The sequence below is a fragment of the Zea mays genome, chromosome 4, assembly GCF_902167145.1.
Source record: "Zea mays cultivar B73 chromosome 4, Zm-B73-REFERENCE-NAM-5.0, whole genome shotgun sequence".
NCBI lineage: Eukaryota > Viridiplantae > Streptophyta > Magnoliopsida > Poales > Poaceae > Zea > Zea mays.
Window position 1 is genome coordinate 184,738,445 of NC_050099.1, and position 17,311 is coordinate 184,755,755.

The following is a 17,311-nucleotide window of genomic DNA, read 5'->3' on the forward strand; positions in this document are numbered from 1 at the left end:
GGCTGAACTTATTTTCAACGTTGTAAACTTATTTGCAGACGACCAGACGGCGTTACGCAGACGACCGCCTGACGGAAGCCGCTGTCCCAGACGTCAATGCGCAGACGGCCGCTTAACGGAAGCCGCTGTCCCAGACGTCACTGCGCAGACGCCCGCCTAACGGAAGCTCCCGGTGTCGGAGTCATCAGCTTCAGCTCGGCTCGATTACACGGCTCAGCCGCGCCCGCGAATGCCACGAAACCTGCTAATATGACATGGGCCTTCATAGGCCTAATTTATGTGCAGATGGGCTAAATTAATCTCACACGTGGGCTTCCCTCTGCCTAATTTACTGCCTGTTTGGTTTGCACATGCGGGGCAATTCGACTGGTTCAAGGAAAGTGATTTGCACGGTTTGGTTGCACGGCGATTTAGAGTGGAGTCGAGACACCAGTCACCAGCTTGGCAAGTATACTATACCCCAGCTAGCTCGATCCGGACCAAAGAACAAACACATACGTTACACTGTTACATACCCTGGTCGACCACGGTCCATGGCCGCCCTTTGCCTAGAGCAGCGCTAGCCGGACGCCCACACACCAAACCAGACTAAATCCAGCCAACGCCGCCGACCCAAGGCCGGCCGCGCTGGGGTATGACGTGAACGGAGTCATGCCCGGGGTCGCCGTGGTGCCGCCGCCGCCAGAGCACGTCGGCGTCGTGTACGGCGTGGTGGTGGCCGGCGTCGTGTACGGCGTGGTAGGGGTCGGGGACGACGTCCGCGGCGTGGCAGCAGGGGAGTTGGAGCCGCCGACGGTCACCGCCAGCTTCATCCCGGCGCCGCAGTGCCCCGTGATGCTGCACACGAAGTAGTGGGTGCCTGGCGTCCTGAGGGCCACGGTGGTCGCGCCGCTGCTGTCGGAGCCCAGCGGGTTGGCGGCCGTGCACGCCATGTACTCGGCCGCGCTCACCTCCACCACCGTGTGCAGCCCTTTCGCGTAGTTGAACACTGCGACCCACATATCGGACAAACAAATTAAACTCGATCGCGTGAGCCAAAGGACGAAACCAGAACGCGTGCGTGACGACATGTGCCTGCGTATGCATGCACATGCATGAAGCAAGACGACAGCACGCATATACGTACCGAGATTGTCCCCGACTTTGAAGTTTTTGGAGGCGGCCCAAGATGTGTAGTCGACGCCGGTTGTCCAGCCGGACCCGTCGCCGACGGTGTAGCTTGTGGCGGCTGCCGTGGAGGAGAAGCAGGCCACGAGCAGCAGCACTACTGCGAGCGGCAACCGAGAACCCCAGGAAGAAGCCATTGATCGAGCTGTTGCGATCAAGCGTTTCCCAAGAAAGCAGCTTTAGCTTGAATGGTGTCGATCGCTTCCACTGACGCGGAGACGCGGGGGAAATACGGCCCTATATAACCGCAACGCGGGGTTGGTATGGTGGGCAATAGGCTTCCACCGGCTGCGTGGGAAAGAATATATCGATCCGCTTTACCTATGACTCTATGAGGAAATGAAACGCTTTCGACGAATAGGAGCGGCGATTAATTGTTCATGCTAGCTAGTTCGGATCGGGGGCTCTATCTGTCTGTTCATGCCACCAACAACCAATGATACAAGGTTTCGAGAACGAAGTTTCGACAACAACAAGTTTTCCATCATAACAAACAGGACTTTTATGTAGCATTGATGGATCTCCTGTCGCCTGTTCATCAGCGTTCAGGGAGACCATAGATTTTGTCGTCATATGATCTCATCGTCGTCGTCGCATCCATTTCCCTGCCACCAGCAGCTTAACTGATCAACCCCTTGAGTAAATCTTACTCCACACTAAGCTATGCAGTGTCTTTTTCGCCTACACAGATTATTCTCTCGCAAAACTAGTCCCAAACATTCGATCTCGAACGGGTGGCTCTGATGAAACTCCACATATTTTATTTACAGATTCGCGGACGACCAAGGGAGATATGCATCGGAAACGCACCCATGCATTATCGCTTTGCGTCGGTCCATGCATTTGGTTTTTTAGGTGCCATATCTTTTCATATGATATATAGTGTAGGCCAAAGTGAGGTGAATCTGATTGTGTCCGGTGCTGGCGGGGTGGCATCTGATTTCTCTTCTTCACATGGAGATCGGTTGGGTTAAGCTACCTAATCTTTTGACAATGACTTCACACTTGTATGTCGATCGCTCAAGGTGCATGCTTTCCATGTTCATGTATGCCGAGGACATGAGAAGACCCTTGAAATAAAACTTAATCTAACGCATGATCATAACCTATACATAATGCCGAAGTTCTTGATGTCAGGCCAGAGTTGTGTGCAGCCATAGCAGCCTCTGGTGATGATGCAATATTCGTAGGTGTAGCAGATGACTTCAATAATTTACCACCGGAGGACGAGTTGATGCAATATCCTCTGCGGGTGAAGAACGAGTTGTCGGGTAGCGGTGACCTTCTGGTTCTGGACGCTACCGGCACTCACCTGGACGGGGACGGATCTTCCTAAACCTTCCAACATCTTAGACTATGTTTGAATACTCGGCGTATAAATTACAATTTACATTCTAATCCCCCTCAACCTATATGTATACTATAACATCCAAAGGTGTAAAGTAATGAAGAGTATTGAGCATAATCCCTCATTATTGAGGGATTCTAGTCCTCTACTCCTCTCAATCATCTTCTCCCAAACAAGCACTAGGAGCAAGTGTAATGGAGAGGATTGAGAGGGTCATTTTAAATAGTAAGGGCTTGTTCGGATTAAGATGGATCGAAGGAATTAAACCTTCTCCTACTTAAATTTGTATATATAGGTCCAATGCCCATCAATCCATTTCTAACCGAACAAGTCCTAATACTGGCCGCGCAGTGAGGCGCTTCAAACCGAACGCTACCAGATATACTTATTAGGAGTTATTTATATGGCCCTATTACCCATAATTATATACTCTCCACTAAGCCCATGCTTAATGGATGTTGTATAGAAAGGTTATATGGTAAGCCTTTAGTAAGTTGCTATATAAACATCAACTTAGTACCTATGTCCTCAAATTTAATAGTATGATTCTGAGTTCTATCCTTCACAACATAATACTTGAGGTCTAAATGTTTTGACCCCTTAGTTAATTTTTCGTTACCAGAAAATAGTATCACAATTCACAACCTAATATCCTAAAAGTAAGTGGTTTTGAAATGGTGTCTACAAATTTAAGGCCCACCACAAAATTTTTAAGCCAAATAGCCTAGCTTGTTGTGTTGTAACAAGCAATAATTTCAGCTTGCATCATCATCATCGACGATTTTTATGCAAATGACTCTCCAAATGATAATTTAGAGAGTAAAATTTAGAAGAAAAAAATCTTAGAGATGCTATAAGATATAAAAAAACTGATCAAACATTTTATAAAATTGATTAGCTTTATAGAAATTATTACTAACATATGTACGTCCAAATAAGTTTGTTAAAAAAAGTATATCTACCGATTCATCCAATGGTACTAATTACTACCTCCGTCCTACAATATTTGTCGTCCGCTAGTTTATTTTTGAACTAGAACGCGATAAATAAAAAACGGAGGGAGTAAGAATGTGATATCCTGACCCCTAGGTGATGATGTCCTGATCCAAGGCTTAATATAATTAATAGAGTATCCATACTAATATGGTGTATCTTCTTTTTCGGAAGTTTAGTTCGAAAGAACCTCTAAGTTAAGCGTGATTGACTTCGAGCAATTTGGAATGGATGACCGACCGGGAAGTTTTTCTCGGGTGCGCATTTGAAGGACAAATTATGGTATATGATCCTAGAGAGCTGGCAGGACTAAGTACCACCCGTCCAGTGATTGGACAGAATGTTACAAAGAATCAAAATTATTAATATATTTTTACATATATTTAGCTAAAACTAAAAACATTTGACTTCTCGTCAGCCGAGAATGAAACCCTTTACGAGAGGGAGGGAGTTATGCCAATAAAATGCTGTAAGCTGTTTGGTTAATGGACATGACCCTACCTTATCTCTTTTAAAACAGTTGTCAAACATCAATCTATTTTTATCATATAGAAGAGTATGTTGAAAGCAAGATTTAAGGTACTGTAAAAATATATACCATGCCAAAGTAGATACTTCGAAAAACCAGCTTGAGATTCTAACTCTTCGATTGAGTGACGTTATATTATTTACAACAAAAACACTTTGTAGAAGGTAAACTTAACTCATCGTTCATGATTGACCATTCTACACACTACATCCGTGCCGGTCTAAAGCAGCAATGCTATGATAAGTGCATACCGTTGTTTTGGCTTCTTCCCTGCTTTGTAGCGTAAAGCATACCTCGCGAATACTCCACTTTGCTCCATGAAGAGCGGCGCTCGATTTTTCAAAGTCACTGCGATCCCTTTCTGGTTTTATGGATAAAGGAAGGCACCGAAGTCCAGTTTCGAGGGCTCTGCCAGCAAGCAACCTAAATACCTAATCCAGGTAAATTGCAAGCGTATTGGCCTAGTGGTGTGCTGCTCTGGTCAGACTAAGGGCCTGTTTGACACGGCTCCGTCTCCTCTAAAATGACTCCGACTCTGGTTTCTCTTAAGAACATCATTTCTATAGGATCAAGTGTTTTTTAACAAAACGGCTTCTCTTAACGTTAACGCGAGAGGAGCCGTTGGGAGCTATTTTTTGGCTCCGGTTTCTTTCTATAAAAATAGCTTCACCCTCAGTGCTCTTTGTTGAGGGTTATTTTTTTAAACCGTTTGGAAGGGCTCCTCGAAGAGTCAGAGCCGGAGCTAATTTGAGAGCCCTCCCAGACGCCCTAATCAAAACAACTCTGCTCATCGAGGTATGAACTGAGCGCCATTCACTGCTTTTGCTTTGGTCACTGCAAACTCTGGTCGTATTAGCCGGTGGGCTCCAGCGCGGGGCAGCCCAACAGGCTCTCTATCACAGTAATATCCCGCATGCGCCGCCCCACGAGTAGGCATGGCAACGGGGAATTCCCCGTCGGGTTTTAGCTCCCTATCTTCGTCCCCGCGACGAAAAATTTTCCCCGCGGGGATCCCCATGAACGTTTACGGGGGACATTTCTTCCCCATCCCCGTTACCCGCGGGGATAAATCCCCATCGGGGATCCCCGTACCCGCTTAAATTATAATTAGATCATACTTCATTTTTTATTAATGTAAAACATTGTCACTTATACATATTGTTAGATGTAAAAATTATTATGTGTACATTAAAATGAACACATTTGTACAACTAGTAATCTTTTGTCAAGATAATTATTTATTTATATTATTAACTATTATCTAAAAACATCGTCATATATAAGTTTAACGGGTCCCCGCGGGGAACGGGGATGGGGAATGCTTCCCCATCCCCGTCCCCGTTTACCCGTCGGGGGAGAAATCTTCCGTATTTACATCCCCGTGGGGGAAGAAATTTCCCCATCCCCATCCCCTAATAGAGGAATTCCCCGCGGGGAATCGGGGATCGGATCCCCATTGCCATCTCTACCCACGAGGCTGTTGGCCCATCTGCCACCGCCCGTGGTACGTGGGCTGTGCATCCGTGGCTTTCTCATGCCTCGTCCTCTATAAACTCGGTACACTTTTGACTGGGCCAGCCTCCCTGTTGTGGATTATTGGGCCCGTCTAACCATGCGGTATTCGAGGGTTATTACTTTAGAGTCCGGCCTGGCCTGCTGGTCGTCCAACACACACCAACGGCTTTGTTCCGTTCCTGTCTTCCAGACACCTAAACTCTGAACGATGTGGTGAGTCATGACTCGAGTGAACGGTAATGTGGCACGAATGCACCAGAGCGCTCGTGTCGTGACAAACAAAGAAATCCAGCGTTGGGAAGTGAAACAGTATCTCTGACTAACCTAATTTTTCTTCGTTTCTTATTTTCTCTAATGATTTTAGTGTTACATGCCATTCAGTCACTTGCCGCCCTAGCCTGCCCACACATGCTGACACCGTCCAAGTGTACAGCAGCCTTCGGGAAAAAAAAAAGAACGGCGGTCATGGCGGCTTTATGCAATGCTTGTTTGGTTAGAGGTCTATTAAAAGGGATTAGAAAGGATTAAATCCACTTAAGGTCTTGTTCGTTTGTGCTGGATTGATGGGTCGGATTAGTTTCTTAACCGGATTGCTTCTCTAATTTATATAAACTTTGATTAACTGGAACGATTCCGGGTGCAATCCGACGTAAACGAACAAGGCCTAAGGCTTTATTTCGGTACTTTTTAATATTGATTTCAATCCACATGTGTTAAAGTGGATTGATGCGTAGATTAGTTTAGCTTACACTGACATGTGGGTGGATACTCAAACTAGACTTGACATGGCGCGGCACACCCGCGCCGTCCAGTCCAACTATTCCCATCCATCCGGCCGCTTCAATGGACAACAGTCGCACGTCTCTTTACGAGCTGAATTTGCTCTCACTTTCTCGTAGCCTACTAGGCTACTACTGTTGCACGAGCCTGACGATCCACCAAGTCAGACCTTTCTTTCCAGCCAGCCACAGCAGTCCGTCCCCATTGTCGCTTCTCAATTTCTGCAATGATTTTTCACAAGATGGGGCGACGCAGTGCAGCACAGGAACCGATTGACGGGGGCCAGGCCGGGCCGGGTAGCTTTACCGCCGCGCGGGGGAAGGGTATCGATCCCCTGACAGGTCTTAATTTGATGCCGCGCGCAGCGGGGCAGCAGCAGCAGGAGGAGGAGGTGACCTGTTTCCCCTGCCTGCTTGTCGCTCGATGCATATGCATCACACAGATAGAATTTTGAGCGAAAATAATAGCGTCTGTATGTATTATAGCTGGATGATCCAAAGAGACAAGAGGGTGGAGGGGTATCGGGTGGTAGGTAAGACGTATTGCCTGAATGGTGCTTATTTGTCTGGATTCAGCTGGTCTTTGTCTCGATTCAGAAGAGTTCAGAGCACCCGCATCCGATGTCTGCAAACATTTAGTTCCAATTTTCACCTTCGTCTAGCTATCAGGAGCTGAGCCTACGTTCTTCTGATACTTGACCCCCCCCCCCACCCCCCCCCCCCTTTCTTTTTTTACACGGTGACTGCACGTACTGCAGCCCCTCCATCGATGATCTGATGCCGGGAATCCTTCTGACGGTGGCGCCATTGGCATGCTCCTCGACTGGAAGCTCGATGGACCACTGGAGATCAACGGTTCCTTTCAGACACCCCAAGTGTTCTACTCCGGCTGTCTGATCTAATCTGTGGTGTTGCGTGGTAGTACACTGGTACTGGTAGCAGTAGTTCAGTGCTTCTGTTGCTCTTCCCATAATTTGTGTGCACAGCCGCATGTGCGTGCTCCTTGTAGCTTGCGGCTTGCCTCTGGACGAGGGAATGTATAATGGCGTTGCCAGTTCAGGACAAGATCCAGAGGCACAGACCTTGTCTTGCTCTGCAACTTCTACTTCATTCAGGCTCATCCATACAGTTAAGTTTATTAAGGCAAGTTGGAGTATTTCTCCAACAGTTAGGCAACCTTAGGAGGGCCGCTTTACGATTTTTTTTTTCAATTTTTTGCTCCGAAGGCGACGCATCTTGTTGTCGGATTTTAGAAGTAAGCAGGAAAATGTGCCTTGATTGAGACCGACTCCAATTGAATATTCACTCCCCTCTCTCTAAATATAGAAGACAATCATCTATCCTCCGTATATATAGATTCCCTCTTCTATCTATTTTAACAGTTTAAATAATAGAGTAAGCAAGACTAAAATATGTATAAAATATTTGAGGGTTTGTTAAAAATATAGGGTAAGATACGTCTTTAATATATATAGGGTAAGATGGTGGGATTGAGTTCTCGGCTGTCATGCAGCAGTTGCATGATGTGCATGCTCGTCAGTAGTCATCAGTCATCACTCTGGAATTAAAATACGACGTTCGTAACATTTCGAGAATAACCATGCAGTTTTATTTGCCACTCTAAACCCCGAAAGGAAATCCACTAGAAGAACGGTTCAAGGGCGACACGTATACGCTGGTTCCACAGCCGCACTTCCTCTGAATCAGCGCATGTGGCCAGGTTTTGTTTGTACAGCGAGCGTCAGGGCTACAAATCGAAGGAACAGGGGGTGGGTGAGCACAGGGTAGGACGACGTGAAACAAAGCTACGAGCCGTAGCCTGTAGCATCGAGAGGCGAGCATAGCAAACACACAAAGGCTGGCATATGCATGCATGCACGTACTTACGAAAGCCCTTACTAGTTGCCAGCTGCACCAGTTTCGTTTCGTAGGCATGCACGTCCTAGTGTGACATTCTTTTTCAGTCACAGTAGACACAGTACCGTCGTCCATTTGCTCGCTTGCTTTTACCTCCACGCCCCTTTCCACGGATCCATCGACCCTACAAGAGAAAGGAAGAAAAAAAAAACAATAGCCCGCGTTCAATTTCAACCCGGATCCATTGGCACGTCGTCCTAGTAACATTCTTTTTCAGTCACAGTAAACATGGGCCACCCTTTTTCAGGTCGTTTTCACCTCTCATACCCTTCTTCAATAGTTGAAGCGTAAACTCGATGCCTGGAGCCGTAAGAGCACACGCAAGATCGTTGCGCAACATGAGAAGGACGAAGACGACTGCAGCCTTAAAACGCGACAGGGGCTGGCTGAATAATCCATGCTACTAATTCTTGTCTGGCGAAAGCGTGCAGACTGGTCAGACAAAACAGATTCCTGAAGCAAAAAAGCGCTGGTCGTCCACGAGTTCACGGACCTCGAACAGGTCACCCGTGTGCGCTGCGCACGCAGCAGGCGTCGTCTCGATCTCGACCGATCGGTGCTAATAATTGGCGCTGACGCGGGAATAGATGCGAATGAATCTGAATTCTGGGTAGATACACACGAATAATACAGTACTACTAAAACATGTTTAATTGCAAGAGACTGAGCTGGTCCAACCGATACATGTTTAATTGCACGCAAACGACGTATGGAGCGCGTGGTAGCACCGCGTGACAGTGGCGCCAATTGCGACTTGCCAGTGCGTTTTCCAATATTAGGATCGAATTGGTGGTGTTGCAACAACAATACATGACACCTGCTAAAACAGACTTGCCGCTACGCTACGCGGCTAGTAGGTGACGGCTGGCGCGCTCGTCGGAGATCTTGCCGAGTATGTCGTTCACCGCGGCGGCGATGTCGTCGACCGACGACAGCCGGCACTGGTCCTCCATCTGCATGCAGCAGCAAGGACCACGAGGATCGAGAATGTGTTAGTGTTACTGGCTGCTCAGCTCATCAGCTGGAGACTGGAGTCCATCGTTGCAGTGTTGCCGGTAGTCTGTTGTTATACTAGCTGTTAGTTACCTTGAGGCTGAGAGAGTACAAGACCAGCTGGTCGGCGGTGGTGGTCACGTTGAGGTGGAGCACGGTGAGGCCGAGGCACTGCAGCGCCACCACCATCCTCAGCAGCTGCCTGGGCCGCCGCGGCGTGACCACCTTCACGCTCGCGTGGCTCTCCGCCACGGCCACCTCGATGTCGGCCACGCCCCGCCGCGCCCCCGCCGCGCAGGCGCCGCCGCCGGAGCCAGCACCGTCACCAGAGCCAGCGACGACACCCGTCGCGGCGGTGGAGTACTGAGGGAACGTGAACAAGCCGGCGAACGGCGCCGGCGCCGGTGGCTCGGTGCACCCCTGGCGCCGCCGCTTCTGCGCCTCCAGCGACTGCAGCAGGTGCTCCAGCTCCTTGACGAAGTTGATGGCACCGGCCACGATCGACGCCTGGTCACCCTGCACCAACCAACCACATCAGCGCTCGATCGGTCGCGTAGGAGACTGTAGGGAGCACGCACGTTGCAAAGGGAACATGCCATTCGGTCGGTCGCGACCAAGGGCTCGGCGCTCAAGAAGGTGCGCGGCTTTTGATGAACGATGATGATGCCTGCAGTGCAGTACACACGATCCCTAGAGATTCCGTGACATGTGCCACCAAAGCGCGGCGAGGCAGCTCCAGCGGATGGCCAGGGGCCAGAGGGAGGGGGGCAGCAAGATTTGACATCCGTTACAGTAAAAGCTGGGCGGGGCCGGCAGCGGCAATCAGCAGCACGGTGGAATGCCAAGCCGTTCGTGCACATGCATGGCATTGGTGACATGACCTGCAAAGCTCTTGCGGCTAGGATACTGCCGGGGAGCGGCAGCCATGGAGGAGATCGTGTGCGTGCGTACGTACCCGCTGCGGGTAGGAGGGCGGCAAGGCGGAGCGGAGCACGGAGAGGTACTCGTTCATCTGCCGCCGCCGGTTGCGCTCCACGGCAATGTGGTTGCGCCGCTGGCTCTCCACCTCCTCCGTGTTCTTCACCGCCTTCGGGCGTTGCCGCCGTCTCCGCCGCGCCGCGGCAGCTGCCTTGCCGTGCCCGGACGATGGCGCTGCGACGGCGGCGGAGGGCGCCGGCGGCAGCGGAGGGGACGCGGAGAGCCGGTGCCGCACGTCGTCCCAGCACTCCTCCACGGCACCAGCAGGTGGAGTGGAGCACGGGCAGAGCGCCGCGTCCCAGCACTCCCACGTGGTGGCCGCGCCGGCACCGGGCGCATCGCTGGCCTCTCCTTGCAGAACCACACCGCCGTTGTCCTCGACCTCCTCGGTGCGGAAGCCGCAGGCCAGTGACGACGCCGAGCGCGCCTTGGCAGTGCCCGCTAGGTGCTCCTTCGGGAACACCACCGCTTCCAGCGCCATGGCCTGCCCTTCCCTCCTGCCCTCCTTCCTAGCTACCTGCCACGACTCGGCGTCTGCTGCACGGGGTGAGTTAGAGCTGCATGCTGGGCAGGCAACAACTGCGACTGCGAGTAGCGCTCAGCTTGGTTGCCCTCGCCACGATGGCCGTGGACATGGAGGAGGAGGAGGAGGAGGAGGAGGAAGAGGAGTGACGAAGTGGCCCTTTAAAAAGGGGTTGTGGAATAACATGGATGAGCAATGGAGACAACGACCCGGTCTGCCACGGGGGGCATGGACCCTGGAACGCGAGGGCGGGGCGCCGGGGCGGTCAGTGGAGGCAAACGACACATATCCGCTCTGGAGCCACTACGTGTCTCCTATACGGATCCGTATTTTTCAAATGCTGCCTTGATTGTTTTGCGCTAGTCGGGCTTGACCAGAGCATCCTAGCATAGCAGGATGACTCTGGCCAACAACAGTTAAGCGTGGTGCAGTCGCAAGAGACCGAACATGGGCAGCTCATGGCATGCCCTCGCCCCACCGATCGCTGAACGAGAACGACGCATGCGTTCTGCACAGTCACTGCGTCACAGCACCACTCAGTCGGGATGGGAACCAGGACTCCTGCCCCTGCAAGAGTTCCCCGATTGAGAAAGCCAAGTACGCGCACCTGCCATCGCCGACGGGTAACCCAAAGCTCGCAACGCAAGAGGGACTGAGGCCCTCACTACACTAGGCTGCAGGTCTCGTGGCAATCCCGGTCCTGAAGGCTTTTTGCCCCGGATTTGAGGGGACGAGCGATGAGATACCATCCATGCCCGCTTAGCTGCCAATTAACGCTACCGAGCTCCGGTTGGACGGACGCGGACCCTCATCAACTTGGTCGAGTGCACACTGCAGACACACACACACACATACTAGCTAGTCCTGTTGACTTAACTGCCCATTTGGCATTTGCCATCTCTGCTGCGCTGGAGCCCGAAAGGCACCGGTCGCCATTAGTCTCCCGTCTCACGCCCGCGCTGGCCCCGTTCGTTCACCCCACGCCCAGCCTGCACGCCGCCGTGACCGACGGCGCCCGGCCATGTTCGGGAACACTACTGCCCGAAGGCGCGCCGTCACGTCGCGGGTGCGAGAAGCCTAGGCGACAGTGACACCACCGTCGCGAGACCCGAGAAAACGCCGGGCTCGTCGTCCTCCTCGTGCAACGGAGAGCAGGTAGCCGTGCGGAGACATGGCCATGGCCTAGCGCCCTGGCCCCTGCCCGCCCCTCCTGGATGCAAAGGGAGCCGACGAGACCGGCTGGGGATACGGGGAAAAGACGGGTGGTGCACGCGTCGGTACGAGCGGGCGTAGGTAGGCAGCGCGCCGGCTGCCGCGGGGCCGGGTCACCCGTGGTGGAATCTGGGAAACCCCGGGTCGTCCCGTCCCGCCGCGGTCGCTCGCAGCCGCAGCTGTTCGATTGGGATGGCACTGTTGGTTGATGCGTCATGCACCTGATCGAACAGCTGCGTGAGGCCGAGCCAACTGGCGAGAGCTGCAGCTGCTCCGGCGTCCGGCCCGCTCGGTCAGGCGGTCAGTGTCGAAAACCTCAGCGCAGCTGCGATCGGACCGTCCGCGCGATCGCTGTGCGTGTGGCGGAATGAAGATGCTGCTACGCTACAGCAAACAGGCGTTTTCGTTGTGAATCGTGGTGTCAGGCGTGGTAGGGTAGCAGCCTAGCAGGAGTTGCCGCCGGCGTATTGATACGTATCTACAATTCAAGATAGCACTATAAGTATACAGAGTGAATATTACACTATACTGTATAGTAACTCAAAAAAAAAGAATTGTGGGTAACCCGTAACTCTTGCATGTTACATGTGACCATGTACTAAGTAACCGAGCAGTCGGACCCATGGATCGAGACCCGTTGACAGTCGGACCCATGGATCGAGACCCGTTGACAGGGCCATTGGCCTCATGATCCGCTACTCACTCGGAGACAGGTCCGGTGCCACCACATGTCCCAAGGATAAAAATACCCAGAGACTACTACCATAAGTACGGACCTCCGTAAGTGGGTCCCAGACCTTCACGTGTACGGTCTAGACCCCCACGGGGGAGTCTAAGACCTCCACGTATGTCATCTGGAACCCTGACGATCCCCTCCAGACTTTAAGCCAGCATGCGCTCTTGGTCCCCGCTCTCTGCTCGGATAGAGGTCCGGTACCGCCACGTGGCCTATGGGCGCGTGGCACAAGCCTTCGGTTGTAAGCAAGCTCGCACGCCCGCATTCAATACGGGCGGTTGAGGCACGCTGCTTTGCACAGGGTATGGACAGGCTTTTGACAGGCAGTGCAGGCTCGAATGATCGCACCACGCGTTACCGAATGGACGGTTGTGTGCCAGCGCCGCGCGCATGGGTCGCACAGTAAGACACGTGTTAACGAGTCAGGTAGTGGTGTCTCAGCGCTGCTGCACGTGGCCGGCCCATCATAACCTACCGCCGGATTGGGCAGTGCACCCTCTACAGCACCGATCAGAAGCGACAACTCAGGTCTATTAACATAACCAGCCCATACGCAGGTTAGCATAACCAACTCCACTCCGTAGCTAACACGTGTCAGCAAACAGGACGAAGGTGTGCTCGGGTCAGAAGATCCACGTGAAGGCCAAGGGAGAAGATCTTCGTCTGCCACAACATTTAATACTCAATGTTGTACCTTATTTAATACTAGATTAATGGGGGCCCACCTATCGGTACCAAGCGCCCTTGTATGTGCGCCATTTAGCCTATAAAAGGGAGGGCCCATGCGATACAAAAACTCGAGCTCTCAAGCACACAGACATCCTCAGCAATGCAACTCCAAGTGGATGTAGGGCAGGGGCGGATCTGCGTCCGGGGCTGCAGCCCCGGTCGCGGCCCAGCTACAGAGAATAGGCAGCTCGCAGCCCATCAGGTTACCGGTCACGCAGTCACGTAGAGTCGCAGTCGTCCCTCCAGCCGCCAGCCCGACACTACGCGTCTACGCCTCCCTCCAGCTCCAGCCGGCAGCCGCCACTAGCCCACTCACCTCGCGCCGTCTCGCGCCCGGAGGCCAGAGGCCAGAGCACCGCCGCGGGCCCGCGGCGCCACGGGCGCTCCCTCCTGGTCTTGGGCTCCTGGCCGGCTGGCCTCCTTTCGTCCTTCGCCAGTTCGCCTCACGCCCTCACCGCCATGACGCGCCAGCGCCCAGAGTCCAGACAAGCAAATCAAGCAAGTCCAGGCGAGCAGCCGAGCAGGGGCGGTCGGGCGGGCGCGGACTGCAGACAAGCAGGCAAGCAAGCCGTGAAGCCAAGCAGACTGCAGACAAGCAAAGCAAGCAGTGACGCCGTGAAGGTGCAGACGTGTGCAGACTGCAGCGTGCTATTGTTTGCTTGCTTCGATTTGAAGTTTCGATTTGATTTGATTATAGGAATAAGATGGACAAATTTCTCATCATGAACCAGAAGAAAGATAAATTTTCAAGGTTTAAGAACTCGGAAGATAAATTTACCTCGCAGCATCAACTCATGAACGATACACATTGATTATTGTATTTCTAGAATTGTATCGATTTATTTTTGGGCTACAAATTTCTTGAATATTTAAATTATATCTTGCTTCTTGTATCATATTAAACATCAATTATATTTTTTTGTTTGGTTTAAAAAAATTATAGCCTTAGCTTAATAGTCCCCCTCTTGGATCAATTCTGGATCCGCCACTGATGTAGGGTATTCCGCTCTGGTGGCCTGAACCACTCTAAACCTTTGTATGTTCTCATGCTCTTGCAACTCCTTAGGATAACCCTAGGTGGCCCCTTGTTCTTAGGATTAGGAGAGTGCTCTCCGCCACCCGGCTGGAGTTTACCTCCGATATTTAGCGCGCCAAATAGGGGTTTTGGCTTAGGTTTTCACTTGATCTCTTGCTTGACATGATAGTTCATATAGTCGAGCACTTTGATTCCTTCTCTAACGGTAACTATACGTCTATCGGTCTAGAACACCCATAAACCCTACAGTGAAGATAGTGGTCTAACTATTCATGCCTTCTCCCTCCAAATCAGGCTCTGTTTGGTTTCTTTAGGTCATGTTTGATTCCTTTATGTCACTTCTAGTCTCTAAACTACCAAACAGGTTAGACCTCCTAAACTTTAACCCTTTAGGCCATGTTTGGTCCTAGTCCTTTAGACTCTGTTAGTTCCTTTAGTTATTTTTTAAACTTCAAGGACTAAACTTTAGTCCCTAGAATACCATGTTTAGTTCTAAATACCAAAACTTACTAAAGAGCATTAACTATTGTATATAAAGACAAGATTACTCCTAATTAATGTAGATAGAGGAACGATAAGGACTAGCTGAAGGGCAAACCATATATAGTGCAAGTTTAGTCATCTTTAGGCCCCTTCGGTAATGCTCTTCCAAAAGCTCCTCCAACATATTCTTGAAAAAATCTACCAAATAGGAGGCTCTTTGACGAGCTCTTCCTAGTCAAGAAAAGCCCCTCTAAATGTGATATCCTGGCCCAAGGTTTAATAAAATTAATAGAATATTTATACCAACAAGATGCATCTTTTTTTAGAAGCTTATCTCGAAAGAACATCTGGGTTAAGCGTGCTTGGCCTAAAGTAATATTGAGATTGGTGACCGACCGGGAAGTTTTCTCAGATGCGCACGAGTGAAGACAAAGTGTGTGCAAAAGACTCGTGTTGATCTATGGGGATGGTCTATGATCCTAAAGGGCTGATAGGACTAAGTACCACTGATTCAAGAGTGGACGGGGTGTTACAAATGGTATCAGAGCTGACCCTCACGATTTCTCGGGCGTGTGTGGGCTAAGGGTTCAAGTATATAGCGCATGACATATGTCGACACTAGACACACAAACATGGCCGAGGGGGAGGTTCCTGGCTTAGGGTTGATCGACAAGGACATCGGTCTTCTAAGGGGTGAATTGTGATATCCTGGCATAAGGCTTAATAGAATTAATAGAATATTTAACAAGGTGTATCTTCTTTTTTGGAAGTCTATCTCGAAAAAACCTCTAGGTTAAGCGTGCTTGGCCTATAGCAATCTTGGGATGAGTGATTGACTGAACGTTTTCTCGGGTGCGCACGAGTGAGGACAAAGTGTGTGTAAAAGACTCATGTTGGTCTATGAGGATGGTCTATAATCCTAAAGGGCTACCAGGAATAAGTACCACCGGTCTGGTAGTGGACAGTGTGTTACACTAAAAAACAATAGGAGTCATGAACCAAGGCGCTTCTATCGGCTCTTCTACCATGTTTAGCTCTTCGTCAGGACCACATTATAGTGAAGCTTCAGGAGGAGCTGCGTTTTCAACCAAATAGAGTGCTCTTTCTAGAGCACTTTTTGAAAATAAAGAGAAACTTATTTTTCCAAAGAAGCCAGTGCCAAAGCGAGCGGAGGAAAAGCCCTACCAAAGGGTCCTTAGTCGCACTCTTGCATATGTTTTGAAAAACTTCCACTTTAGGTTTGTTCGATTGCAGTAGAATTGAAGAGGATTGATGAGATTAAATCTCCTTCTATTCAACTTTGACTAGTAAGGGATTTGATCCCCTCCCATCCCCTTGAGGCCTTGTTTAGTTACATTTGAATTAAATGGGATTGAGAGGGATTAAATCCCCTTTTGTTCAATTTTGACTAGATAGGTATTTAATCCCATTCGATTCAGACGTAACCGAACAATCCCTTAATCAAATCCTAACTGTTGGAGCGGAGGCCAAACACGACCTTGATTTGTCTTACCCAGTTACGACCAGACATTTCTTATACAGATACATCAGGCGAAGGGTACTTCAGATCAGGCACGTAGCAGCCTCCACTCCTCTCCCTTTGTAAGGGGGCAAAGGCGAAGGCCCACGTCAAACGAGGGGGCTCGCCGTAGCCTAGGACGCACCCTGAAGGCTTTCTCTCAGACGGCGAATTCCAAGTCTTAGTAAAGGCTAGGACGTGACTTCGCGGAACCAAGAGTGCGACACACAAGCGAAGGCTAGAACAAAAAACAGAGAGACCTAGGCTCCGCCCCGTAGGCATCCCAGCCCAATTGTAAGCCCCTTGCGCGGTAGGTTTCATAGTATGCCTGAACCATTGTACTCTGTCCACTGTAATGACCTTGTTAAGGGGAACATTCTAGAAATGTAGCAGATAACCAAGGCCATAATAGTAATTGGAGACCACTGCTCCTCCCTGTTACCTATAAATATCTCAACCATGTGCATGGATGGGACATGTGCATGGATGGGACACGTATAACAAGACACTGTTGTTCCCTATCTACTGTCTCATTGTGCACCTGAGTCGTATTGCCTCTAGAGTGTTGGGCCCACCTGCCCAGAAGGAGCCCACACTAACCGAACAAACTCTTAGGGTATGTACAACCTAGAGACACTACATCGGTTTTTTAAATACATAAGACACCGAAGAGACCACGTGATACAATCTAGAAAACATGTGGATCATAAATTGTGTATGGAGAGTCGTGAAGACATTGAACCACATGTATTTATGTTCATGCCCGATCGCAGTGGTTTTCACTAATTCGTGCTGTACCCTTAATCGTGCCTATTCCAACTGTAACACGTGCACCCTAAAAAAAGAACCAGTTA

General features: G+C 50.5%; 2 protein-coding genes across 3 annotated transcripts; both read right to left on the minus strand.

The window, feature by feature from the left end:
• Positions 1-341: 341 nt before the first annotated feature.
• Positions 342-1,431, minus strand: LOC100382230 (Cupredoxin superfamily protein). Its single transcript, NM_001174985.1, has 2 exons — positions 1,127-1,431; positions 342-988 (listed from the first exon to the last, which is right to left on the minus strand). Exons 1-2 carry the CDS (start codon positions 1,302-1,304, stop codon positions 549-551), a joined length of 618 nt encoding a protein of 205 aa, NP_001168456.1. The 5' UTR covers positions 1,305-1,431; the 3' UTR covers positions 342-548.
• Positions 1,432-8,863: 7,432 nt separating this feature from the next.
• LOC100193615 (uncharacterized) lies at positions 8,864-11,046 on the minus strand. Of its 2 annotated transcripts, none has more exons than XM_008678348.3 (3): positions 9,820-10,854; positions 9,335-9,757; positions 8,864-9,201 (listed from the first exon to the last, which is right to left on the minus strand). In XM_008678348.3, the coding sequence occupies exons 1-3, from the start codon at positions 10,117-10,119 to the stop codon at positions 9,091-9,093; spliced, it is 834 nt and encodes a 277-aa protein (XP_008676570.1). In that variant the 5' UTR covers positions 10,120-10,854; the 3' UTR covers positions 8,864-9,090.
• Positions 11,047-17,311: the final 6,265 nt, after the last annotated feature.

What these genes read in the sequence shown, in the direction of transcription:
- LOC100382230 (NM_001174985.1), bottom strand. Translation starts at nt 1,304, where the DNA reads ATGGCTTCTTCCTGGGGTTCTCGGTTGCCGCTCGCAGTAGTGCTGCTG. An exon ending in CAAAGTCGGGGACAATCTCG is followed by an intron (nt 989 to 1,126) that starts GTACGTATATGC and finishes TGTGGGTCGCAG; the next exon opens with TGTTCAACTACGCGAAAGGG.
- LOC100193615 (XM_008678348.3), bottom strand. Translation starts at nt 10,119, where the DNA reads ATGTCACCAATGCCATGCATGTGCACGAACGGCTTGGCATTCCACCGT. An exon ending in TGGCATGTTCCCTTTGCAAC is followed by an intron (nt 9,758 to 9,819) that starts GTGCGTGCTCCC and finishes TGGTTGGTGCAG; the next exon opens with GGTGACCAGGCGTCGATCGT. An exon ending in TGTACTCTCTCAGCCTCAAG is followed by an intron (nt 9,202 to 9,334) that starts GTAACTAACAGC and finishes TGCTGCATGCAG; the next exon opens with ATGGAGGACCAGTGCCGGCT.